At 52.7% G+C, this 27,425-nt stretch overlaps 1 protein-coding gene across 1 annotated transcript; it reads right to left on the reverse strand.

Moving 5' to 3' along the window:
* ADAMTS8 (ADAM metallopeptidase with thrombospondin type 1 motif 8) lies at positions 1 to 23,622 on the reverse strand. Its single transcript, XM_015116124.3, has 9 exons — positions 22,553 to 23,622; positions 14,359 to 14,598; positions 12,280 to 12,415; positions 11,525 to 11,692; positions 9,635 to 9,936; positions 6,533 to 6,716; positions 3,823 to 3,995; positions 3,522 to 3,697; positions 1 to 1,197 (listed from the first exon to the last, which is right to left on the reverse strand). Exons 1-9 carry the CDS (start codon positions 23,267 to 23,269, stop codon positions 627 to 629), a joined length of 2,667 nt encoding a protein of 888 aa, XP_014971610.3. The 5' UTR covers positions 23,270 to 23,622; the 3' UTR covers positions 1 to 626.
* Between the last annotated feature and the right edge of the window lie 3,803 nt (positions 23,623 to 27,425).

The raw sequence follows: 27,425 nt of genomic DNA on the forward strand, positions 1-27,425 counted from the left end.
TTTGGCATAAGATCACACTTTAGTTCAGAGACACATTTGCATAAATACTTGAAATGGATCCACCCCTGCAGGTGGCAGCCTGAGAACATGTGGCTCTCCACAACCCTGTGACGCTGCAGCCCTTTAGGTGATGGATTTTAACACTGAAGACAGTCGTGGTCATTCTTGACGACAGCTTGGGGTGCAGCTTTGGAGCCTGCTTTGACATTCACCATTGACTCCCTGCCCCACGCCTCTCTTGTACTAATGTTTTCCCCTCTGAGGTAGATTATTTATCGGGGAAACCAGATAGAATTTTTTTTTCATTTAACTTTGCTAGTCCTTTGCAAACAGACTGACGCTGAGTGTCCTGTCTGAGTCAATAAGTGCACTTTTACCTTTTAACCTATGCCCTCTACTTGAACCCGAGCAAGGTCCAGTCCACTGGACAGTTGATGATAGGATCTGTCGCCCCATCCCCTCTCCTCTTCCCCCTTAGGAATTCGTGCAGTACTGGAGGGGTTGCGGCAATGGGAGGCCTGGGTGGGCCATGCTGCCTTGATATATAGAGTCATCACAGTGGAGACCCTTGTCTGCACCTCAGTACCCCACGTCCAGGAGCATGAGACTGACCCCTTCCCCCTGAATCACAGGGGGCACAGCTGGCTTTCACAGGGCTTGGCATCCTCGGGTTTCAGAGCCTTGTTGCAGGTGGCAGAGGCCTGGCCGGAGGGGTCCCTGCACTCTACAGTTCGCCGCTGCCAGCCGGGCCCGCAGGTGCTGGAGCACTCAGACCAGTCCCCCAGCACCCACTGTGCGTGGAGCAGTGGCTGGATGATGTTGGTGGTTGCTCGCTCTCTGCTGCTCTGCATGCCGAAGTCCACGTCATTAGGAACAAAGAAGGTGTATTTGACTTTCGGGGGGAAGACCTCGCCAGGGACTGTCAGGAGCTGCACCGTCAGAGGCTCTGGCAAGGGCCGGAAGCTCTGCAGGCGCTCCAGGGTGGCGATGGAGCCGCTGTACTTCAGGATGGTCCCCTTCACCAAGATGTCCTGCTCTATGGCAGAGATGGCCAGGTTGCCGTTGAGCAGGTACTGCCCGTCAGCTGTCTTCAGCGCCAGGTAGTTCCCATCGTTCTGCACACCTGGGTGGCTCCGCTGCTTCACGTCAATATTAGTGGCACCAGCTGGGATGGTGACAATGTCATTGTAGCCATAACTATGATAGAAACAGAAAGACACCCTCAGACCAGTGGCTGCCCAGCCCTGGGTCGTGATGATGCCTTGGAGACTGAAGTGGGCACCCCAGGTGGCAGACAAGAAAAACCAAAGCAAGTAATGAAGCAAGTTGCCTCAACGTTCTCAATAAATTAGCTGTCTAGGCAGACAGAAATGTCTTGTACATTGGGAGTTTTCAACGGTTTTTGCTTCATCTGGCAACTCTATTTCAAATGCGTGGTTGGGGAGTTGAGGTATGTGGGTCTTGAGAACAGCATAGAGAGGAGGAGAACCCAGAAGGATTTGGAAAGCTGCACTGGTGTAGCCAAACCTGGCACCTGTCAGATGAGATCTCGAATACCTCTAGTTCCTTGCACTGGCATACAACTTTGCTTGGCCACCTCCATACCCAGAGCTGAAACCCACATGGAAAAAACTGTTCTGCACACCCCTTCCAGAACGTGAACAGGAGGACATTTCACGCCACCTCTTTGAGTCAGTCGGCTCCTAGTATTTGATGAATATGGCCCTAGGGTGGGATCAGGGTGGGGTTGGGAGTTGGGGGTTCAAGCCTGCTTCTTTGAAGCCACCTTCTGGGAGTGCCCAGGCACCATGAGCTCTGTGCTTCTGGAATGACAGAATGCTGTTTTGGGAAACTGTTTCCAGTCCGTTATAGGCTTAGGGCTTTAGGTAGGATGAAGAAAGATTAGTTGTTTGTTCTTTTCTGGAAATCTGGGTTCCACAGGCTGGGGAGAAAGTGAGGCAAATGGTCAGGCGGGCTCTTTGCTCTCCTTGCCATATGTCCAGTGGGGCTAGCTGCTTAGTCTCAGACTCGGAGAGTGTCCACAGGCCCATCTGTCTAAAGCCTGAGGGAAAGTGGCCAAGGGCCCCAGTATCTGAATAGCGTCTGCTGCTTTTTTCCTACGTCCTTTGAGCTCAAATGTAAAAAGAGTTCCAGGGCAGGGCGCAGTGGCTCATACCCATAATCACAGCACTTTGGGAGGCCAAGGCGGGCGGATCACTTGAGGCCAGGATTTCAAGACCAGCCTGGCCAACATGATGAAAGCCCGTCTCTACTAAAAATACAAAAATTAGCTGGGTGTGGTGGTGCACGCCTGTAATTCCAGATACTTGGGAAGCTGAGGCAGGAGAATTGCTTGAACCTGGGAAGCAGAGGTTGCAGGTGAGCCAAGATCGTGCCACTGCACTCCAGCCTGGGCAACAGAGTGAGACTCTGTCTCAAAAAAATAAAAATAAATTTAAAAAAATGAAAACAGTCCCAAGTTGCCTGCTATAGGCTGATTCTGTTCTCTCAGACTGATGAGATGAGAGATATAGCGATAGATACACACACACACACATAATGGGACAGGGTTTGCGAGCTTCACTAAGCAGAATACAATACAGTGAACACGTCTCAAAAACTCTGAGACCGTGAGTGGGGCAAGTGGTTGGACAGATGGATGCTCAGGTATCCCCTAGAAGGATACATTGATGTACTGGAGGCAGAGAGGCAGAGTGTGGCCCATATAAAACACCTGACCTTGCCCTTACTCTCCAGGAAGTACATGGAATGGGAGACAAAAGTCATCCAGGACTTAGGAAAACTACGTTCTCTTCTGGCTGTCATTAACTATCAATGTGACCTTAAAAAGTCATTTAATCTTTTTGTGTCTTAATTTCTTCCTCCGCAAAATGAAGAATAGTATTGGCCTTGCTCACCTCATGGACTTATTTTACAAATCAAACGAGACCATAGAAATGAAAGCGCTTTGGAAAATCCTTGGAGTTTTATGAATGTGGGGCATTAGGATATGAACAAAGTGTCTGGAGTTCTCAGATTCATGAAAGCCCTGGGGCTGCCAGGGCCCCTTTTTGGTAACCCCCTTCTCTGGAGATCCATCTGCAGAAAGGGCAGGGCTTGCCAGGCTTAGGGTGAGACGTCCTTCCCAAAACAGGCCTGGGAGAGCCGCTTTCTGGCAGAGGTCCAGGTTACTCAGTGTGGCTCGACTGACTCAGAGATGACAGCTCCCTATCCACATGGCCTCCAGCCCTCGTAAAAGTCACGGCTGTCCTGTGTTCTGTCTTTTCTATGAGCTTGACACTGCCAAGTGCACATCCCATCTCAGGAAATCCTTACGACGACTCTGAGCTAGAGATACTGCTGACATTTTATAAAGAAACTGAAGCTCGGAGAGTTTGAATAACTTGCCCAACCCTCATAGCTATTAAGTAGCAGCCACAATTCAAATTTGGGCCTATCAGAGCGCAAAGCCCATCATGCTCTTCTAGCAAGCAAGGTACAGAACTCCTGGGGAGACTCACCTGGTGGGGGTGAGGGACCCGGAGACCTTCCTGCAGGAGTTGCCTTTGCCCCCACACACCCCGCATTTGTCCAGCTTCCGAGGCGAGTCCACCACATGGTCACAGCCGGCCTTGACACACTGGCCACGGACACAGATGGCCAGCGTCTCCGGCCCACACAGGGTGCCATCAATCACCTGCAACAGGGAAAGGGAAGGTGCGGGAGGGAGGGCGTGTTGAGCACAGAAGCAGCCTGTGGGAGGGGTGGGGACAGGCGACCTTCCTCCCCATCTCTGGATCTGAGTCCCAGGGTGATTCTCACCTTGGCCTCGAACACTTTGAACTCACTCCTCCCCCGGGCTCGGCAGAACAACTTGCAGCGGTCCCGGGGGGACACCCCGGCGTACTTGGGGACCCACTGCAGGAGATTCCCATCCATGTCAGTGTAATTGTAGGCATTATACTTCTCACACTGCTGTTCCCTGAAGCTTTTCCCTAGAAAGAGGAAGAAACGGCATGGAGGTGACACCCATGCGCAAGCAGGAGGTCCCGGTGGAGAAATCCCGAATTTACAGCATTTTCTTCTTTTGGTTTTGGACTCAACCCAGGGACCCAGGCAGGGCCAGTGTCTTCTGGGCACAACATTCGTAGACCCATGTGTGACCCTTTCTCAAAAGGGCAAGGAAAGGAGCCCTCCAGCCTCATGCTGGGCTTTCTAGGATAAATGCTCTTTCCATTAGGGAAAGAGATTCATTGTACTTTACAGATGAATGAACTCAGGGAGCAACAGGGAACAAGTCAGTAAGCCTGGAAGGCAGAGAATGGCACGTGGAGCTATATTCTCAGGACACTGCTAATTGTGCAGTGTCGATTTCCTCAGTGACACTGGACACGACTCCAAAGACTACTAAATCTACACGTTTAGCTCCGATCTTGCCCCTACACCCACATTCAGTAATGCTGGGTATCTCTGGGGAGCTCCGTTTGTATATACTATGATTACCTCCAACTCAGCACGGCCAAGCTCCCGAGGGTCCTTCCACGAACTGTTTGACTTTCATTTGCTGGTCTTACCACGCTCAAGTCTGAGACTGGCATCCTGGTATCTCCCGAACATTTGAGTTGCTGGTCTCACCACACTCAAGTCTGAGACTGGCATCCTGGTATCTCCCGAACATTTGAGTTGCTGGTCTTACCACGCTCAAGTCTGAGACTGGCATCCCGGTATCTCCCGAACATGTGAGCATCTCTATTTGCTATTTCCAAACGGTCACAGAGACCTACACTATATTCAGGACAGTCTGTGATTTCAGACGATGGCATCCCACCCTCACGACTGCAAGCCCAGGGCTGCTGGCTTCATGGGGACCTGTGCCTGCCTCCTCTCCGTCCTGCCGTGTGCCGCTGCCAGACCAATCCATCTGAAGTTAGACGTGGGTTGCTTTCCACCCCCAAATCCTAAAATTAAAGCTGTTTTTCCTGCCAAGGTTCCCCGCCCAAACTGTGCATCTGAATGCCTGGGGAGACTTTGCCAAGGCAGATGCCACACTCCACGCCTGAGACTCTGAGTCAGTACAGCTGAGGGGGTCTGGGCTGTGTCTGCAGGAGCTTCCAGGTGACTTGATGGGACAGGTGGCACAGATAACCCCCAGATACTGTATCAGCCTTCAAGGACCTCTGTGGTCTGGCCTTGACATAGTGGTGTGCTTTGCTTGATTCCATCTAAGCGAATGAGGGCACTTCTCACACCTTTCCCCATCCTGGCAGGTCCCCTCACACCTCACCCCGTCTCAGTCCTCCAGACTCTGCTCAGTCCTAACTCCCTTCAAAGCTTCCGCTCACCCAGCCTTTCCTTTCTCTGAGCCTCTCACCAATCTAGGGTCTGTGACTCATCCACTGAAACTTAATGGCTGTGTTAAAGGGATTTGGGTCTCTAATTGGATTGCAAGCTCCTTAAGGACAGAGACCATGCCTTTTACATTTTCATACATTTTTATAGTCCTAGACACACAAAAAGTACTAAAAAATACTCGACAGTAATGGCAGACTTTGGTGGGTCTGAAATCATGACATCCTTTTTCGTCCATGCCTACCTTGTACCCTATATTCATTCCTGTCCTCCCCCTTTCCCGGCAACGTCTCACCCGTATGCCAGGCAAACTCTCACACAATTCCAGCACAAAGTTTCTAGAGCCTCAAACCATTGTGGATCCTTCTTGTCTTGTGAAACTGCGAAGCCTACAGATTCTCCTCTGAAACATCAAGCCAGTGCCAGCGTCTTTTCCCGTGGTTGAATCTCTCCTAAGGCTCTGCCTGATTTTTCATGCCTGCCAATCCTTCCTGGAGCTGCACACTGGGCAGTTGGATGGGATGGTGGGGAAAAACCTTGTCATGATTTCCCTCTCATGAGTTTGCTGCTGCCCCTTTACTGCCTCTAAGTTAATGTGTGTGGTTTCCAGCAGGTACTGGGGATAGGAATATGCCAAGGGGAGGGAGAGGTAGTATTGCTTCCTGGGGAGATTCTGTCAAACAGTTGCTATGGCCCCAAGGGAAGATGGAATGTGAGCAGGAATCAGATTCAGAAATCCTCCCTCTTCCCTGGGCTGAATTTTGGCTAGAAAGACCTTGGAGGTTTGGCTCTGACACTTGCTTTGGAAAATGCTTCCATTCTGCACACAGATGAGCGTTCTGATGCCTCCAGGAGGATTAGTTTCCTAGACACCGGCCCCTCTCCAGAGGCTCCTCCCCAATAAGTTTGGTTGGGAGTGATGTCCTCCTCTCCACATCTTGGAAGATGAGGGTAATTTCTCTCGTTGACTTTGCCAGGCTCTCTAAACACTATGAGAGCTGTCCCGGGTCCCTGAGAGCTGCCCCTGGGCTTGGAGCCTTGCAGAGCCCATTTAGGTGCAGATCACAGGCAAAACTCTATATCCCAGGACACCCACTTTACTCCCACTTTACACATCCTCTGGGGATGTGTCACAGCGATGATAGTAGCTGCTCTGGCAGGGGTGGCCCTGAGTGGCAATTACCGTCAGGGGGGCATTCCTCCGTGTGGCATGACTGGTACTTGGCTCTCCGACCCAGGCAGTATCTTCCTCCATTCTGAGGCTCGGGGTCCTTGCACTCACGGTGTGAAAACTGTACTCCTCCTCCACAGGTCCGAGAACATTCTCCCCAGGGTCCCCACGGTGCCCAGCCTCCATCTACCACGGGCTGCAACACACAATGGCACACTGAATGAGGAGCAAAGGCCAGGAGGCTTCAGTGTCTGTGCCACCGGGTGGCCAAAGCCCTGGCTTCCTCATCTAGTCATTCTCATGTTGGTGTATGGAGCACCGTAAACTGCCTCAATCGTTTGTTTAAGGACTGTGTGGCCTTCATGGCTTTGTGAGCACAGAGACCAGGCTGGACTCATTCACTGCTGACTCGCCAGTGTCTAAAACAGTGTCTTATGCTCAGTAAGGTGCTCAGTAGACTGTCTGCTGAATGAATGAATGACACTCTTTTATGGGAATAAGGTTGCATTTAATGCAGGGGTTCTCCACTGGGGAGAATTTTGCCCTCCAGAGGACATTTGGCAATGTCTGGAGATATTCCGGTGGCTACAGCTGAGGAAGGTGTATGTTACCGTATTTAGTGGGTAGAGGCCAGGGATGCTGCTCAACATCCAGCAAAGCACAGGCCCCACAGTAACAATTATCCTGACCCAAGTGTCCCTAGTGCCAAGGTAGAGGAACTCTGGTCTAAAGGAAGCAGCCCTGGGAGTGTTGCCATAGTCTACCAGCCACTGGTTCCAGTGATAAGATAATGCCTGGGAAAGAAACAGAATTGCTTTTTTTCGTTTGGTTTTTTGAGACAGAGTTTTGCTCTGTCGCCCAGGCTGGAGTGCAATGGCGTGAATTCGGCTCAGTGCAACCTCTGCCTCCTGGGTTCAAGCGATTCTTGTGCCTCGGCCTCTTGAATAGCTGGGATTACAGGCACACACCACCATGCCTGGGTAATTTTTGTATTTTTAGTAGAGACGGGGTTTCACCATGTTGGCCATGCTGGTCTGGAACTCCTGACTTCAAGTGATCCACCCGCCTCCGCCTCCCAAAGTACTGGGATTACAGGTGTGAGCCACCATGCCCGGCCCTGCTTCCCATTTTATAACTGACCTATGAGAACAAAGCTTTGCCCTTTTGAATGCTGTATGCCCAAAGGTTCATAGTGCATTCAGAATGAAAATAATTTTTTAAAAATTACAAAAGTAATAGTTGCTCATATGACAAATAAAAAAATGCAGAAAATTGTAAAAAAGAAATCAACACTTCTTTAAAACACCACTACCCAGATTAAATCATTAACATGATTTTCACCAATATTTTTCATACTTTTGCTCTGAATATATCCTCATAAAGATGCGATGCTTTTATTTTACAAAAGATATGATTCTATAAATATTCTTTCTTTCTCTCTTTCTTTCTCACTTTCTTTCTTTCTTGACAGTCTTGCTCTGTCGCCCAGGCCAGAGTACAGTGGTGTGATCTTGGCTCACTGCAACTGCTGTCTCCCGGGTTCAAGTGATTCTCCTGCCTCAGCCTTCTGAGTAGCTGGGATTACAGGCGCCCGCCACCACACCTGGCTAATTTTTGTACTTTCAGTAGAGACAGGGTTTCACCATGTTGGTGAGGCTGGTCTCGAACTCCTGACCTCAGGTGATTGACCCATCTCAGCCTCCCAAAGTGCTGGGATTACAGGCATGAGCCACTGTGCCCGGCCTGATTCTATAAACATCTATTTTCTGATCTGACTGTTCTTAAAAAGAGGCCACACATCATTCCATGATCATTTCACGTCAACCTCTCCCTGTACTTAGTTCGGCTCTGCCTCTGGGGATCGGTGGCAGATCCCTCTCCTCAATAACATGTGATGAGAATGAACAGGGTGAATGGGACGTGGCTGAGGATCAATCCATGAATCCTGTGCCAGCTGAGGCTTAGGACAAGAGTATGGAGCTTACCTGGTGCAGGCAGGCTCAGAAGGCTCAGTGGAAAAGACATGTACTGAGGAGTGCTTAGGCTACCCTGGCAATTCAGCGCTGGCGGGGACCGGGCTGTGAAACCCAGTGGATGCTGTTTCATAGTGATGGCTCCATGACTCACCGTAAGAGAAATGTGATCAGCCTCACGGTTTGGATGTATTAAGAGCAGGGCAAAGAAGTGAATCATTTAAAAACCCTCACTGGCACTGCCTTGGTTTTTCTTGTGAGTTTACTCTCTCCTGGGCCAAGTTTTTTTTCTGCCTGGCCAGAGGCAGCTCTGATTCTCTCTCCTCTCCTCCTCTTTGAGTACGGAATTCCCACAACTGCTCTCGTTCTCCCAACCTCTAGTTATGCATTCAGTTCAAGCACGGGCAGGCTATGAATACTTTTCATTCAATTCTTGATGGAATTTATTCCATGTGTCTCTCTGTGTTCATGATGGAATTGACAGTGGCTCCAGTCTGTTGTGTGCTCACCTGCCTGTCTCCACACCTCTCACCGAACTGCATCTGCACCAGCCCTGAGTCAGTCCCAAAGCAGCTCCCTAATGTCTGGAGCCATGGCAGCGCCAACCCACTGAGTGAGGGTGAGCCGCCACGGGCTCCTCACTGTGAGGATAAATATACTTTGGTTTGTTTGTTAAAAGATGAGTGATTTTACCTAGAAGTCCTGTGTTGCAGCCTGGCCCAAAGTTTGTTTTCTTTCTTTTTTTTTTTTTTTGGAGACAGGGTCTCCCTCTGCCACCCAGGCTAGAGTGCAGTGGCATGATCATGGCTCACTGCAGCCTCAAACTCCTGAGATCAAGTGATCACCTGCCTCAGCCTCCCGAGTAGCTGGGACTACAAGTGTGAGTCACCAGGCCCGGCTTATTTTTTATTTTTTTGTAGAGACAGGATCTCACTATGTTGCCCAGGCTGGTCTCAGTTCAAGTGATCCTTCTGCCTCAACTTCCCAAAGTGCTGGGATTCTGGTGTGAGCCGCTCTGCCTGGCTGTCTCTCGGTTTGTGACTCTCAGGTGTGGTGCCCCCTTGAGAACAGCCCTCAGTCCTCCCCATTTCCTTTTGTTTCTCTTTTCTCCTTCCCACTATCCTCAGGGGCTGTCCCTCACCTTGGGCCTCTCCACTTCCTCCTCAGGTAGACAGCTGCCTTCTGAGCAGAGATGCCCAGGCCCGCACGGCGTGCCGTCAACCCAGGGCAGGCTGCCATTCTTCGTGTGGCACAGGGGCTCGGCCCCATCAGTGTGGCACCAAAGCTGGGCGCAGACGTCCTGAGCAGAAGTGTTGGGGCAGTGGTGGAAATCCGGCCCAAAGATCTGCCTGCATTGCTGGTCCAGCTGGTACAGGGCCATGCGGCCCGGGAGGCCTGTGGGGAGGGGCAGGGCTGCGGCAGGGGCGTCCAGGAGACAGTCTCCTGGGAAAAGAGGAAGCAGGGGTGTAAGAACGCACGCAGGGGTGCCACCCTCTCAGTTCTTGATGGCCTGCGATGGATGGCACTGAAGGTCTAGGCGTCACGACTTCTTGACCTGCAACTAAAAGCTGTCACCACTCGATGATCTCGTGAGAGCATGCCTAATTTTTGACTATCGATTGCAAAGGCTTTTCAGGACCGACTTTCCTTTGCTGTCCTGAACATGTAGGAAGCATTGCCCCTGACAGTCAGTGTACAACCAGTGAATGCCAGCTAACGCAATATTCATCCACATCACAATCTAACCGTGCTCCTCAAAGTCACAATATGCAAATGAAGACCAACTAATGCTGTCTGGATAATCTTATTTTTGCATCATACGTGTCCCTGTCTCCCTCAGTGAGAAGAATTTAGAATATTTCATTGCTTTACCAACAACTCCAACCAGTTAAAATTGTTTTATCTTTAATCCTCTCTTCTGAGAAGCAATTTTTTTTTTTGGAGACGAAGTCTAGCTCTGTTGCCCAGGCTGGAGTGCAGTGGCTCGATCTTGGCTCACTGCAACCTCCACCTCCTGGGTTCAAGCGAGTCTTCTGCCTCAGCCTTCTGAGTAGCTGAGACTACAGGTGTGTGCCACCATGCCTGGCTAATTTTTTGTATTTTTGGTAGAGACGGGGTTTCACCATGTTGGGCAGGCTGGTCTTGAACTCCTGACCTTGTGATCCACCTGCCTCAGCCTCCCAAAGTGCTAGGATTACAGGCGTGAGCCACTGCACCCGGCCTCCTTCCTTCCTTCCTTCCTTCCTTCCTTCCTTCCTTCCTTCGTTCCTTCCTTCCTTCCTTCCTTCCCTCCCTCCCTCCTTCCTTCCTTCTTTCTTTCCCCTCCCTCCCTCCTTTCCTTCCCTCCTTCCCTCCTTCCCTCCTTCCCTTCCTTCCTTCCTTCCTTCCTTCCTTCCTTCCTTCCTTCCTTCCTTCCTTCCTTCCTTCCTTCCTTCCTTCCTTCCTTCCTTCCTTCTCTCCTTCTCTCTCTCTCTCTCTCTCTCTCTTTCTTTCATTCAAGAGATGGTGTCTCTTTCGGTCACCCAGGCTGGAGTCAGTGGCGTGATCACGGCTTACTGGCAGCCTTGATCTCCTAGGCTCAAGTGATCCTCCTGCCTCAGCCTCCCGAGTATCTGGGACCACAAGCGCACGCCCCACGCCTGGCTCCAGTCCTTTGAACCAGTCCCCCGCCCTCTTGCTCTCACAGGACGCAGTCACTGCCTCTGCCATGCCTGAGCTGTTGTAGGTTCGTCTCTCCTCTGCTGTGTGCTTCTATTCCTTCAAGCGCTGCTCCAACCCTCCTCCTTCAGACAACCTTCTCAGATGACTTCCCCCTGCTTTGTGACTCATCTAAATTAGCCCAGAACTGCTGCTGGAAGCTGGGGCCGGGAAGAGCAGACTTCGGGGGTGGTGTGAATGCCCCAGCATGGGAGGCTGGCCGGGACTCAGCTCCAAGGGCCCTGTGAGGAGGCACTGCTGGAGGGGGTCCCTGTGTCAGCAGCAGTGGAAGGAGGCCCACGGGGACAAGCAGGGCGGGGTCGCCGGTGCCTACCGTGCCCGCCGTCCAGGAGCTCCGTGAGGTACATGGCGCTGCAGGGGGACCAGGGCAGCGTCTGGTTCAGGTGGACGAACAGCGGCGCCATCATGTGGTGCTTGCCCATGGGCCCGAAGAGCCGCGTGCAGGGCTTGGAGTCGTCGTGCGGCATGCTGAGGACGTGCCCTGGGAAGAGAGGCCTGGTCCACTCTGCCCTGTCCTGCCCGAGGGCGCCCCACCCGGCCCAGCTAGGGCCAGAGATAGAGCTCCTCAGGGGAGCAGCCACCCCTCACCCTCGCAAGATTTCTGCCTTGGGCTTTCCCCTGCGCTTTGCTCTTCCCGGACGTGTTCTCAGATGACTGAGAAACACGGATACCCCTTTATTTTCTGCCTCAGCCCGTCCTAAATTTGGATCTAGCTCTATTATTTGCTCTCTTACATGACAGTCCCTGGACCAATGTTCTTCCCCCAGATCCTACGGCTTAGCTTGTGCACAGCGCCACCCTCCACCCCAGCACCCGTCTGGTGTCCTGGCATTCATCGGGTGACCTGTGATCATCAGGTATTTGGCCTTGTGCTCGGGGTGGGAGTGGAGTTGTGTTCAGCTCCGTCAAGCACGGTATCTGTTTGTATACAGCCACCCTGTCAAAACCATGAGGAGCTATTCCTAAGCGAGGCATAGCTGCATATTCCTTAGGATCTACGCAACCTTGGATCCGGAAGAGCAGTTCCTGCTGATGTGGTGAAGTGGGCTTTGGCAAGGCAAATCTTACCTAGTTCATGGGCCAGGGTGTGGGCCGCCTGGAGCCCCTCATCCTCGATCACGGAGCAGCTTTTGTTGGGGTCACAAATGGTCCCGATGTCTGCCACACCCAGGGTGTCACACAGCCCCTCCTGCCCACAGAAGTTCTGCTTGGTGGGGAGAGAGCAAGAGAGTGCATCAGTGTGTGTGTGTGTGTGTGTGTGTGTGTGTGTGTGTGTGTGTGTGGTGTGCTGCAGGCCTCCGGGGCCAGGGGTGGCCAGTGTGCACGTGGGAGTGGACCACGGAGCATCCCATAACGTGCTTGCTGGCCTGTGCATCACCTGTGTTTATTGAGCTTTTAAATTAAATGAAATTATTATTATTATTTTTTGAGATGCAGTCTTGAGGCTGAAGTGCAATGGCATGATCTCAGCTCACTGCAACCTCTGCTTCCAGGGTTGAGGCTATTCTCTTACCTTAGCCTCCCGAGTAGCTGGGACTACAAGTGTGCACCATCACACCTGGCTAATTTTTGTATTTTTAGTAGTGATGGGGTTTTACCATGTTGTCCAGGCTGGTCTCAAATTCCTGACCTCAGGCCATCTGGCCTCTTTGGCCTCCCAAAGTGCAGGGATTACAGGCGTGAGCCACCACGCCCAGCCTAAATTAAATTTTAGAGACGAGGTCTGGCTATGTTGTCCAGGCTGGAATGCAGTGGCTATTCACAGGAGTAATTGTAGCTCACTTAGCCTCAAACTCCTGGGCACCAGCGATTCTCTCACCTCAGCCTCCCAAGTAGCTGGGACTACAGGTGCTTGCCATGTGCCCGGCTGAACTTTCTTAAGAGGGGGAAGCAACAGCAGGTTCAACGTGTCTGGATATCCCACCTAGTGGCCTTGCTTTATTGGTTCTTTTTGTGTTTATGGTCAAGACAGTTCACCCACCCACCCCCCATCTTTCTAAATTGGAGAGTAACCTGTGAAATTTTGTTTTGTTAAAGCTTATAATCTTTGCATTTTGAGAGGCCAAGGCAGGTGGATTGCTTGAGTCCAGGAGTTGGAGACAAGCCTGGGCAATATAATGAGAACCTGTCTCTACAAAAAGTAAAAAAAAAAAAAAAATTAGCCGGTGAGGTGGCTTGTGCTTGTGGTCCCAGCTACTCAGGAGGCTGAGGTGGAAGGATCATTTGGACCTAGCAGGCAGAGGCTGCAGTGAGCTGTGATTGTGCCACTGCACTCCAGCCTGGGTGACAGAGCGAGACCTTGTCTCAAACAAAACAAAACAAAATTAAAAACAAAAAAGAATATAAAATACATAGGCTATCAAGATGGATTTCTGAGTGACAAGATCAGGAAATCTCCATCTGTCTTCACATCAGCCACTCATGTGAGGGAGCCTGTTCTATGTTCCAGGCTGGCTGCATCCTGAGGCTGGCTGGGACTTCAGAGGCTTTTTGTGGGGGACAGGACAGCATGGTTGTTCAGAACATGACCCTACAGCAGCACTGTCTTGGCTGGTCTATGGGCACTGCCACTATGTGGCAAGAGAACTGTGCGGCCACTCTGCGCCTCAGTTTCCTCTGTTACAAAATGGGGATAACACCAGGACCTGCCCGCTGGGGCCGTTATGAGACTGAAGGAGCAGACAGGGCCTGGCACACATGATCACTCTCTTGCTTTCAGGAAGCTGTCTGTTTAAATCACGCCGTGTAGGTGGGCAACCCTCCCACTGTGGGCAAATCTTGAGGGGACCCCCTGGCTACCTGCCCCATGTTTTACAACCACTGCAGCTAGAACTACTCTCTTCATTCCAAGCCCAGATCTCTCACTCGGCAGCTCAAGCCCATTTCTTCTTGTTATGTGTGACCTCAGGAGACAGCTGGTCACAAACTTTTGGAAGACAGCCCTTACAAGATTCTTCTCCTTCCCTTGCAAATACCTCACACTTGTCCTCATGACCTCCTCCTCGTCATTCCGGGCATGAGGCTCTGGCGTCCAGCTGGGGCCAGCAGGGAGACGTTTCCCATGTTTGGGCAGGCCTCGTGGTCCTCCCTTTGATCTGCCCATCCCGTCTCCCTTCCTCCCCAGGGCTTCCGGAGCCAGGCACGGACCTGTCTGGTGAGCAGGATGGCCGTGTCGTAGTGCTCCGGGTGGCGGTCGCTGGGCTGGTTGAAACGCCGCTGCCAGTTGCAGAAGTTGCGCAGTGTAAGCCCCCCGTTGTCGGACACCTCTGGGCCCCATTTTTCATCTTCTACAATCAGCACTTTTACCACCATCAGGTTGATGGAATTCTTGATGCTGGGGTGCTTGTAGATTCGGGCTGCCACGGACATTAATGTGAGGATGTGGTTCTGTCAGGAAGGAGGAGACAAGAGGCAGAGTGAAGGGTTAAGTCTCGGGCCGTTTGCCTGGCCTGTCCGCTGCCATCACCTCTTTTTATGGGGCTGAGCATCGGATTCTTACCAAAGCCTCACGATACCCCCGAGGCCTCCGTGTTACTCCCTTCATTTTGCATGTGAGAAAACAGGCTCAAGAACCTGCCGAGGGTCACAAAGCTGATGCATGAACAGCGGCCTTTGAAACCAGACCTGCCTTGCTCCGAACCTGTGCGTCTAACATTCAGACCAGCTTCATGGGATGACCTACATCCAAATTCATTAAAACCCAAAACCCTAAATTTATAGTGCATTTCAAGTGCGTCAATAGTCATATATGGCTCGTGGCTACTGTACTGGAATGTACAGATAGAAAGTTCTACTGGACGGCATGGCTTATTCTGCCTTCATTCTGACACTGTCTCCCTGCCAACCACCCCCCCTCATCCCTGGCCTCGGCCCAGAAACAAAGTTCTGAGCGCTCAAACTTAGTAGAGTTCCCTCTTAGAATCCAGCTGAGCATTTTCCTGCTGCCTGTTGGGGTAACTCTACTCTTCAGGGTGGGAATTGTTAACGCTGAAAACTTTGCTGTGATAATCACTCCTAACAACAGTTACTCTGCCACATTACCTCAAAGAATTCTCACAGTAACTTTATGAAGAAGGTGCTGCAATTCCATTTCCTGAATGAGGAAGGTCATGCAAATGAGCTCGTCGAAGGTCGCACAGCTATTGAAACCAGGAGGCCAGCCCGGGTGTGCCTGTCTCTGAGGTCCACCGTGCTCTCATTAGGTTCTCCAGGGCTTGGCTTCCTGGTGTCTGCCTGGACAGCCCTGAAGGGTTCATTCCCTCCTGACTGGGGCTTGAGAGGCTCCCGTGGGCCTAAGCGGACCCACGTGCTTAGGATCTCACCTGCTCTCCCTTCCACCCAGGCTGGCCAACAGAACGTACGTCACTGCTTGGCCTCTGTCTCGTCCCTGGGCTGCCAACTGCTCCCCCACTGGATTCCAAGGCTTGGAGAGGAGGCCAGATGGGAACTCACTCTCCTGCCTCGGCGACCCCTTGAAGTGGCCCTCTTTGAGCATTTTGTGGAAGGGGAGACACAGGGGCAGACGTGGGTGCTCCTTGAGCCTGGAGTGTGGTCAGCTGGGCAGCACCTGCTTGCCCTGCCTCTCCGATCCCTAGATCACCACCTCTTGGGAGCCCCTCTTCTGCTTCTCCTGTGGTCTGGACGGTGGGAGTGGAAGGAGGAGAAAGGAAAGGGTAGAGAGGGACATTCCATTGGGTGAGGCCATGTGTGGGCGTTCCAGATGAATCCCATTATTTGTGAATGGGATCTGTCCCTTCACCTCGCAGGCAATGAGCCAGGTATTTTGTTAGCCCTACAAGCAGGGGTTGGCAGGTTACTTGGCGTGTCAAACACTCCGGCAGTGTTTCGGCTGATGGAAACATCTTATCAACAGGGCTGAAGCTTGGCACTTGCCCCTGGAGTTGGATTCTGGAGGGAAACAAAGCAATCACATCATTATGCAACTGGGGGTGAGCACTGAGGAGTGGTGGCTTGCCGAGACAAACCCTGGCTGGGTCTTTGCTGCTTCCAGGAGGCCAACAGTATCCTGATCTCTCTAAGAAGGACCAGGGTCTGATGGGCCAGGGACCAACCCCTGGAATTTCTTCTGAGGCAAACTGCGACCGTCATCACAAGATTTCTTCCCATTGAGTCCAGTTTCACAATCTCAAATTGGGGGAGATGAGGTCGTACAACGAAGGTGTGAAGCTAAGGAACACCAGCTGCTAAGCTTTGGGGCTGAGACAGCTCAGTACCAGGAGCCAAAGACGGGAGGTTGGGGCAAGTCTGTGTGCCCACTTTGAGCAGATTGGAGGGAGGCTGAGTGAGAGACGAGGCAGTGCTCACGTCCTCAGTGAAGACCGGAGGAAGTCGAGGGTTAACCCCTGATCTTCCTGCAGGATAAACCACTGCTTGAAGATCAGGGCAAGACAGCACAAGGAGCTTCCTGGCCCTCAGGTTCCCAGAGAGCTCCTTCTCTGCAGCTCAGGTTGCTCATATCATTGTCTTCTCCAGACAGTGCGTAGCTGTCAGGCAGGGCCGGCTTCAGAGCCATTTAGCTTCAAGGGGTGGGCTGGACTTGAGGACATCTGAAGGTCCTTCTGGCCGTTGTCTCAGAAGATACTTTTCATTTTCAAGAAGGCTAGGAGGATTCCGTGACCCAGGGTTCCCTTCCAAATCCCAGCTCCCGATCCCACTGACCTCTCCTTGTCTCTTGTTCTACCGAGTTTTTGATTTTCCCCTCCCAGTCCGCTCTTCTGACAAATGACCACAGGAATGCCTCACGTATGCGGTGCATCTCACAGTTCGCTAGGGAGAAGGACCACTGAGCCTGGGTGAGGTGGGTGACCTCAGGGCTGTGAGCCTTTGGTTCTGCCCCAATCCCTTAGGCTCAAAGGACAGGCCTGACTTAGAGTCCCATGGGGATCAGGCCTGCGGCTGGTCAAGGAGGAAGTCAGATGGCTTGCTCCACCTCCTGGTGCCGCTTTACACCTCCCTGCTCCCTGCACCAGTGCAGGCTGCATGTGAAAAATGTGAACAGGGTCCTGGCCCCCCTGAGGAGGAGAGGCTTCAGCACATCATACAATGCCCCAAAGCCATGACAGGTAGGTGGGAGCCCATAGTCAGCCCGGCTGGGGTGTCAAATGATCTGCTCTTAAATGACTTGGGGATCCCATACTCTTAACTTTTGTTAGGGAGAGGCGGCATTTTTTAGGGAGTCTGCTCCTGCATGAGTGACCCCAGGGCCTGGAATAGAGATGAACATCAGGCCAGTCAGGGTGGCTCATGTCTGTAACCCCAGTACTTTGGAAGGCCAAGGTGGGAGAATCACTTGAGACCAGCCTGGGAAACATAGTGAGATCCTGTCTCTGTTAAAAAAATAATAATGGATTAAAAAAAATTAATAGTAATAACACCCTGGCCTGTTGGGTGGGCCGGAGCACCTTTTGGTTATTTGAGATACGAACAAGGAGATTCCTTCCTCAGAGCTCCCATGGTAGTGGAAGCCAGCTGCGGTGGGTGATGGGGACGGGCCGGCCTCCTCCCGCCCCGATGTCGTCATTACACCAAGCCGGTTTGCGCTTCACCTGCAGCTCCACTGCTTTCCCTTGTGGCACACCTAGTGGGAGGCCAGGAGAGGAAAAGTGGCCCTGGGGAGCCCTTGCTTCAGCATCTGGTGCAATGCCTCTTCCTTCCTGACATCTCTAGGGCCTGAGACTGAGCTGGGGGTGTGGAGATGGAGAAGCAGAGGGAGAGGAAAGAAGTGAGAGGAGAAAAGAATGACCTGCACCATATCCTTCATCTCCTCTTGTTCTCCAAACAGCAAAGGGCAATGTCGCCTCTTCAAAGCACACATGCTGAACTACAAGTCAGCCTTCACCGCTGAGCCTGGGCAAACTGAAAGAGAAGATTCCTCTGCCGTGTGGAACAGCAAAGCTGAAACAGTGGTGGCCGGCACTCTGATGTCATGGGCTAGCCCATCCTCCCCACTTTAACAAACGGTTTCCATCACTGAAGGCAACTCTAGCCATAGCCACACCTTGCTGAGTATCTCCTCTAAACCAGGCACCAGGTCAGGTGCATTCCATATTTTGTTTCATCCCCAAGACAAGGCTAGGATGTTGGTATAACTGCTCCTACCTGAGATAATCGAGGTACAGAGAAATAGGTGACTTGCTCAAGGACTCTACGTTATTTCTATTCCGTTCCAAAGTCTATGTTCTTAGTCTCTGCACTGACTGCCACCCATCTTTGCTGCTGTAAGGAAAACTATAGCCTAGCCAAAGCAAACCCAAGGCTTGCAAGCAGCAAGTCCGCCTGTCATTGCCTATGCACACCCCACCTCCTGGGGGATGGGGAAGGGGCGATCTTTGGACACTGAAACATTTTCTTTGGGAAATACTCCATATCTTTGATCATTCTGACTACAGCAGACATAAGGGATGGAAAAGATGCATTTTTTTGCCAAGGGGAAACACATCATTCACGCACATATAACGCTTGTCTTTCTCCCTGGTAGCTACAGAGCGGAGGGTGTGGGCACATGAATCTGTTTCTGTTGTCATCCAAAGCAGGATACCCTTGAGAGCGAAAGACGGTAGTATTAATAATTATGCCAGAACAGGTAGAAACCGGGACGCTGCTGGACAACCTAGACTCCGTGCCCACTTTAGTATCTAGTGTCTTGTGGAAGACATTTTCCCCAGAGCACGCAGATAAGGGGGCATGGAGATGGCTGTGACATTCTGGGGACCCTGAAGTCAGTTCCCAGAATCTGACCTCCTGCGAGTGTTCTGCTGGGCCTTTGGGAAGATGAGCGCCACTTTTCAGAGCCTCTCTGCTAAGAAGAGGGCTCAGAAACTCTGCTCACGGCAGAAGCACTGGCGGGACGGTCGTTCCAGGCTGGAGAGAGTGGGTACTGCCACGCTGCCCCTCACTCCATCCCACCCCGGGTTCACACAGGGGGCAGTGAGCAGCAGCCGGATGTAGACTGAGCTAATGGAGTCTTCCCAGGTGGTCCCTCCTTTCAGAAAGGCCCCTCCGTCTGAGCTCCTTGACTCTGAAACCAGATAAGAAGGTGGGAGGCCTGGGCCCCTTCTGGCATGGGATTAAGTGAACTCAATTGACAGAGTTCTGGAAAACGTCATTGTCGCTTAACAGTGAGAGCAGCCTCGGCAATGGCGCGTTCTTTCTCTCAGCATCCACGGTGGTTTCTCCGCGGGACAGGGCCTCACAGTGGGCCTGGACGGCTATGAACTGCTGGATTTAAGGACCCACTCCCACAACATAAGCAAGTATCAGAAGGTCGACAGAGCCACAGACCCTCATCCTGAGAAAGAGGCTGCCTGGTGGGATAACAGTGCTCAGGAATCAGCTTTGGGAGACTTGGGCTGCAGGCCCAGCCCTGCCACCTCCTGATCCCGATCAGTGCTGTCTGATCCTGAGGAAGCCACGTGTCCCCTGTGGGCTGTGCAGTCTCCCTCTGCCCCGGTCACAGGTATTTTCATGGAGGTGACGTGTGTGCAATCACGCTGTGAATTGAACATGCTCAGAGAGTGGCTAAACCTTCCAGAAGACCGGCTCACATGAAGCAGCCACATAGGTGCTGAGACCGGGAGTGGCCACCTCGTCCAGGCGTCTTGCTTCACAGATGAGGAACGCTAAGTCCTAGAGGGGTAAAGGCTCTTCTCATCCTCACACACCCCTGATTACACACCCCAGAGTGCCTTCCCTCTGTGTAAATGAGGTCTCTACGTAAAGGACTGGCTTCCATTTGCAGTAGGTGGGTGTGGGCAGGCAAGGTCTTGAGGCACGGGAACTTGATTTTCATTCTTTCTCTCAGCTGGGCTCATGGACCCGTTTTCGGAAGCCCAGGGGACTGAGCTGAGACAGGCACGCCTGTCCTGCGGCATCTCCGAGGCTGGTCAGCTCGTCACAGCAGAGGGGCCCGAAGGTGGTCCTGGACACAGCTGTACCTCAGTCCCTCCCCAACCCGCCACGGGGGCAGCAGGAGTGCAGGTGGGCTCGGACATGAGGCCCAAGGTGGAGGTGGCGGGGCTGGTCTCCCTGAGGGAAGACTTTCCTTCCAGGTGAGACTCAGAAGCCAACCCCCTACGGAGAGGAATTCGGTCTTCAGAGGTGCCCTATGCCTGTTTTGCTATGCTGTCCTGGTCCAGGTGGGCTGGCTGGGTGTGCAGGTGTCAATGTGCAGCTGGGAAAGGTCCAGAAATGCATGTTTGTGGGGGATGGGGAGCGGGTCGAGCAGGAGCCAGATCGCCCGCTCAGGAGTCTCATGAGGATGGCAATGCCTGGGTGTCTCCGACACAGGAAGCCGAGTTGTCTGGGGCAGCAAACCTGGACTTTAGATGAAGGGAACAAAACCGGGTGCAAACCCTAGCAGAGTCTCCTGCTTCAGCAGCCGGGGCATCCTGGGGCCGGGCCTCAGACCGTGTCTGCCTCTAGATAGCTAGAATGTCTGGAGATGCGAGTATGTCCCTGAGGCAAATACTCAGTTATCTCCAGCATCCAGGTGATCAGCTGAGAGAGTGAGACAGTCTGGCCCTGAAGGCTGAAAAACGGACTTTCTCTGCTGGCAGAGTTCTTGTTGGCTTTCCTATGTTTTGGTTCTCAGGCAAATGTCAGAATCTGTTCCGTGTGTGGAAATAGAGGGGCACAGCACCCCGCTCTGGGTTTGCAATGGGTGCATCTTAGCTTCTTTCTGGTGGAGCCCCCTAGGAGTCAGGTGTGGGGGTCCTAAAGAGATGGAAGAAGCCCTCTTCTCACCCCTCTCCTGCCACACTCTCTAGTACTTGCTTAAAGAAAGGAGTCAGAGGAGAGGGCTGGTGCTCCCTGCTCTCAGGGCAGGCAGGGAAACAGATATTAGATCAGTGTGACCCAAAGCTCATGAGGCAGGCTGCTGTGGCGGGCCGGAGCTACTCTGCCGTGCTTTGGGGGAAGCAAATACCACACGGGCTTGCATGGGTGCCTGCCTGGGGTGTAATCAGCACCTGCAGTAGCCAGAGGAGCAGCCATGTGGACTCTCACCCACAGCCCTTCCCATCCTATGCATCTGTTTCTCCCTGCGTCTTTCCTACCCTGCCTTTCCCAGTGATAGAGGGTGGGAAAGATGGGGGTGAGAAACAGAAGGCCTCCTTGTCTGGAGTATTCTGCACAGGCGATGCCTATGCCCTTGGGGCCCCCAGCAGTCGGGCACAGGCTGAGCTTAGTATGGGGTCTGGGCCAAGAAAGTCATCACCACAAAGTGTCAGCTTAGCTGCCGCATTGCCAGGATCCCTGTTTCAGGGAACTATGACCGAGGCAGGTCAGTTCTTCCTTCCCTGGCACATCTCTGGTTTTGTGCTCCCTGGGGGCAAAGAGCACCCTCTCCTGGAAACCTTACCCTCCTTTCCTCCTGGAAAAGCCTTCACTTGGTCTTTAGGGGAGAAATTGGGGTTTAGGGCAACACAGACGCCTCCTGCTGAGTCAGCACCATCTTTCATCTAGTTAGAAACGGTCTGGTTAGGTATCCGTTCCCTGGACTCTGTTTTTCTCCCCTGTTTAGGTAAGAGCTGTGTCTGGGCTAAGGGCAGCTGGGTGTGGGTCTGGCTTTACCAGAGACACTCACCCAACGAGCTCCTCCCAGCCCCTGCTACCCTCGCGTTTCCACCAAAGCTTCAGTTCCTGGGCTGAGCCCCTGGGCAGGAGTTCTCTGCCCCTCCCTCTTGTGCTGGCTGCTGGCACTGCCAAGTTCTGCCGAGGCTGAGTGCCAGGTTGGCAAGGTAGTTCATGCCCCATTGATCACAACCAGCTGGCTGCACAGAAGTTGGGCAGCCCCTCTCCAGGTTCAGCTCCTTTCAAACAATGTCTTTTGCTTATGGCGACCTCCATACCCAAGGGAATCCGGACAGCCATCTCTTTCCATCCCGTCTGCCTTTCCCTGGGAGCCTCTCAGATCTGAGGCAGTAGAGGGCTGAGGGGTGGGAGTGGGAGCTATTCCTAAATGCTCAATTTTTGTCTCTGCTGGGAGAGGCAGGTGCAGGGGAGTGCGTTGATACCCACTTTCGGGGCAGTGTGCCACGTGCCGCGGGAGATTCGGATGAGAGGGATGGGCGTCTGCAGCCCACTCGAAACTGGAAAGGACCTGGGGGTGGGGGCGCAGGGAGCTAGGGTGGCAGAAGTTCAGAAAAGAGTTATTGCTCTTTCTCAGAAAGGAGAGAATCTCGTTTGGGGTCAGGCTGGAAAAGATGAGCGGGAAGGGTTTTTTTTTTTTTCTCAGAGGGATTGGAAGGGGAGATTTTAGAGACGCTGGGAGGCATCTGGGGGGCCTCCGGGCACTGTGGCTGGAGGAGGCTCTCAGTCCTACCTGCAGGTCGGCCCCGTAGAAGGCAGCCATGGACGCATCGGCCACCAGCAGCGTCTCCACGAAGCGCGCCTCAGACACAAACCGCTTGGTCCTACTCGTGGCCCCCAGGGGCGGTGGCAGCTCGCTAGCGCCTTCTGCCTCCTCTTCTTGGCTCTCCTCCTCGCTGTCCTCCTCGTTGTCTCCTCTCTCCTGCCTCTGACCCTCTCCCGTCTCCACCTCCCACTCGGGTCCTCGCGGGAGGGGGCGGGCTCCGGCGGGACCCCAGCGCTGCAGGCGGTGCGGCTGACCCAGGGAGCCCCCCGCGCCCTGCGGCTGGATGGTGAACTCCTCGCCGTCCAGCAGGAAGGAGCCGCTCAGCCCGCGGCACAGGCTGACCGCCGCCAGCGACTCGGGCTCCCCATTCACGGTGCCGGAGAAGAAGCAGCCGCGCAGCCCCCGCTCGCCCCCGGTAGACCGGCCCGAGCCCCCGAGGCGCTCGATCTTGAACTCGGGCGCCAGGAAGCTGTCGTCGGGCGCCAGGCGCAGCACGAAGCCCTTGCCGAAGGCGGACAGGTGGAGCGCGAGCTCGCCCGCGCTGCCGGGCAACCGCGTGGGCACCACCAGCTCCGAGGCCTGCCCCCCAGCTGCGGGCCGGGCCGGGGCGCCGCGGGCCAGCGGCAGCAGCAGCAGCAGCAGCAGGAGCGGAGGCCACCGGGGGGCGGCGGGGGCGGGGAGCATGGGGGCTGCGGCGGTGACTGCGCGCGGGAGAGGGAAGAAGCCCGCCCGGCGCGGGCAGGTGCTGGCTGGCGGAGCGCGGCCCGGCCGCTCTCTCCAGGAAAAGCGGAATCAATCGGATGCAAGGCCGACTCGGCCCGCAGGGCCCGGCGGCGGGAGCGCTCCCCCGGCGGCCCCTCTGGCTGGCGCAGCCCGCTCCTCCCGAGCCGCCGCCCCCGAGCCGAGCGCGAGCAGCTGGCCCCGGCCCGCGTGCGCCCGTCCTCCGCCCCTGCCCGCGCCAGCCCCGCGCAGCCGCCTCCTGCCTCCTCCCCGCCCCGGGAAGCACCGAGTGGGCTGCCGAGCCCTTCTTATTTATACTTCCTTCCCGGCTTGACATAAGAGGTTTATTTTTGATCTCTCACTATTCCCGTTTCCCCTCCCCTGGGATCAGAGAGAGAAACTGAAAAGAGGGAGAGAGCGGAGAAAAAAAAATTGGGATGAAATGCAAAACCAATCAGGCAGCGAGACCCGTCCGCCACCCTCCCCCCCGAACTGTCAACTCCAACTTCGTTCCTTCCCTTTACGCGCGGACCCACGTTAACCCCTACCATGCTGGACTGACCCTTTAGAAAGAGTCCATGGGAGACCCCAGCCGCTTCCTCCTCTGCGGCCAAGAGTCCAGGATGCATCCTCGGAAGAGGCTCGTGCACTGGTCTCAGCGACCCTGTTCGGATCCCTGCAGAGTCCGACTGCAGAGCCCCACACTGTTCGGATCCCTGAAGTCCCTCCGGAGATCCGACTGTGTGGGGAGAAGGTTCCAGAGCTTTTCATTGTAAAGCACAACAGAGAGAGGGGAAAAGGTCATGCTGAAATCATGCCCTCCTCTCATCACTACTGCACAGCCTGCCTAACTTTTACTCCAAACTGAAGATCGGGAAAACAAACACAAAGCAAAAACAACCCACCTGGTTAACCCTAAGAGGGACTCTCACTGCCATGTTAGAGGGCAAGTGGGGCAGAGGCCAGCACAGTGGTAAGTTACCAGCAGTGAGGTTGGGAAGTCAGCATTTCCCCAGGAGGGAAACAGACCTCCAGTCCCTGAGAAGGGTCTTCTCTACTGGATACTGCTAGTTGCCGGGGACTTCATGTAAGATCCTTTCACTGCATTGCCCACAGCCCCAGGTACAAATGTGTAAGAGGTGAATTCATTCTGTCCCATGTCACCGCTGCCCCCTGGGGAAGGGGGTAGTACTCAGGAAGAGAGGGATGACCTGGTCTCAAGACCACAAAACTCCATCCCACCCCAGTCTCAATGACACAGGTCTGGATTGGGTGGAGGGTCCTGTTCTCTACCCATAAACTCTAGACTCACCCACCAACTGTCTGAGTTGTCAATGTGGGTGATGCATTAGGAACCGCTGGGATCAGGGTCTTTAAATCCTTTGCCAATTCACCTGCCCCCAGGTGCCCAGCTCTGTGCTTATGCTGGGGATGTTGACAGTCGAGGTCATCGCTGGTTGTGTTCAGTCCATCTGACCCCTTTCCGCAGCTGTGGGGGTTCAGCATGCACCCGAGACTCTCAGGGCTTGTTACCTCCAAAGAGAAGGCTCTTGCCCAGGGGAAAGTGCTGCCAAATTCCCTCTAAGTATCCCCCCTCTCTTTGCTTTCTCAGAAACACAGAGGGACAGCTGTGAATTAGATGAAAGGATGAACTTCCCACCCTAACATGTGCAGAAGCTCCTTTCCTGCATGATGTATAGGATAGGAGGAACTTGAGGCTAGAATGTTTTGGGGAAACACTTCTAGGGACAGGAGAATGGAAACAATGGTCTCTTCAACCCTTTTCTCAAAACAAGCAAAACACTTCATCCCAGCACAGTGTACAGTGCTCGGGACATCCTGTACAGTGCTTGGGACAGTCTGACCTGGGCAAGCAATGAATACAATTCTGTGTTGCCTCAGGGCTGTTGTAACAGTTCAATGACTGGTTTTTACCTCCTTGAAGCCCCTTATTTGCTGTTTCCCAGAGTACAACTCCTGATTTTCTTTTTTTTGACTCTCACTTTGTTGCCCAGGCTGGAGTGCAATGGCGTGATCTTGGCTCACAGCAACTTCTGCCTCTCAGGTTCAAGAGATTATCCTGCCTCAGCCTCCCAAGTAGCTGAGACTACAGGCGGGCACCACCACACCTGGCTAACTTTTGTATTATCAGTAGAGACGGGGTTTCGCCATTTTGGACAGGCTGGTCTCCAACCCCTGACCTCAGGTGATCTGCCCGCCTCAGCCTCCCAAAGTGCTGGGATTATAGGTGTGAGCTGCTGTGCCAGCTAACTCCTGATTTTCAGTAGCAGTTAGGTCCTGTAAGTTTTCCTTCTTTCTCGAGTGTAAGCATCTGGGAGGAGTGGGATTGAGGAGCATGCCCCGTTTCCCTTTCTCCTGCCTGGATGCTAAGGGCCAGAAGTGGGAGATTTAACTGGACCAAGGGAAGTCCTGAGTGTCCATGGAGCCTTCAGTTGTGAAGGCTCTGGAAGTTGCTGCTTAATTTTTATTTTATTTTTAAATTTTTTTGAGATGGCATTTCACTCTTGTTGCCCAGGCTGGAGTGCAATGGCGAGACCTTGGCTCACTGGAACCTCCGCCTCCCGGGTTCAAGTGATTCTCTTGCCTCAGCCTCCCAAGTAGCTGGGATTACAGGCTCCCACCACCATGCCTTGCTAATGTTTGGTTTTTTTTGGTAGAGACGGGGTTTCACCATGTTGGCCAGGCTGGTCTTGAACTCCTGACCTCAAGTGATTTGCCCACCTCGGCCTCCCAAAGTACTGGGATTACAGGCGTCAGCCACCGAGCCCAGCCACTGCTGCTTCATTTTTTAAAATAGGATGAAGTGCCCCCATGGGTAGCATTTTGGAAGTTCTCTTTGGAGAGAGAAGTCAGTGAGTTCTGGACTTTATCCTTCCTCATTTTAACAACAACGACATCACCAACACCACCACCACCCACCGCCGCCGCCGGCGCCGACACCGCCACCACCACCACCTGCTGACTGGCTGCTTGACTGGCTGGGCAGCCCCCTCTCCCTCCTGAATTTCCCCTTCCCCAGATGTGCAGTGCTGCTAACTTCCCAGGTAGCTCCTGCCGTTCGCGATGCAACCACAAGGTGTCAGGCTTACCTTGGCTATGTTAAACCCAGGCCCCTTGCCGCAGGGAGAGAGAAAGGGTGGGTAGTTTGTAGTGGAAGCTCTTAGAGGAATGACAGATGAAAACAATACAGCAAAACAAACATCCACAAATCAACCCGTGAAAATCCCACAACGGCATTCTGCCAATTCCGGATTTCTTACATTACTACTTTATTTCCCAAAATATATAATTACAGCAGGGTTGCCAAACTACGGCCCGTGGGCTAATTGCTGCACACTGCTTGTTTTTTTTCCACTCTACAAGCTAAGAATAGTTTTTATATTTTTAAGTGGTAAATTTAAAAAATTAGAAAGAATATTAAAATTTCTTAACACTTGAAAATGGTATGAGATTCAAATTTGTGTCCATAAAGTTTATTGGAATGCAGCCACAGCCATTCATGTACGCATTCTTTGCTCTTGAGCTGTGAGGGAAGGGTTGAGTAAGCCTAAAATATTTACTATCTGGCTCTTTGCAGAAAAGTTTGCTGACTCCTGAATGTAAAATAGCATCAATTTGGATTCCTCGAATTTGGAATCTGGGATTACTTAAGCTCACTATATACCATTCTTACGGAATAAGAAGCTCAAAATAATTTCTTGCTCTGGATGTGAAAAGGAAATTATATAAAAAATGAAAGCACCTTTGTTTTGTCTTTAATTCTGTATCTAGTAGTTACTTGTTATTTAATTCATCCTTAAATAATTAAAATATTTTTATGTTTATGGAGTCTTATACTGTAGGCCTATTGTGATTTTTACGTTTTTAATCAACTTACATTATTAGTGACTGGTTATTTCTTAGTTTATAACTAGAGTTTTATATGGTATATATGATACATTTTTAGTGTATGTAAGTTCCAGTATTCTTTAGAATTCCAGACTGCTTAAAATGGGAAGAAACATTGGTGATCATCTAATCCACTGCCACTCACATTTTGCAGAGAAGAAACAGAAATTCAGAAGTGTCAGTGACTTACCCAAAATAACATAGCTAGTGA

The sequence above is a fragment of the Macaca mulatta genome, chromosome 14, assembly GCF_049350105.2.
Source record: "Macaca mulatta isolate MMU2019108-1 chromosome 14, T2T-MMU8v2.0, whole genome shotgun sequence".
Lineage (NCBI taxonomy): Eukaryota > Metazoa > Chordata > Mammalia > Primates > Cercopithecidae > Macaca > Macaca mulatta.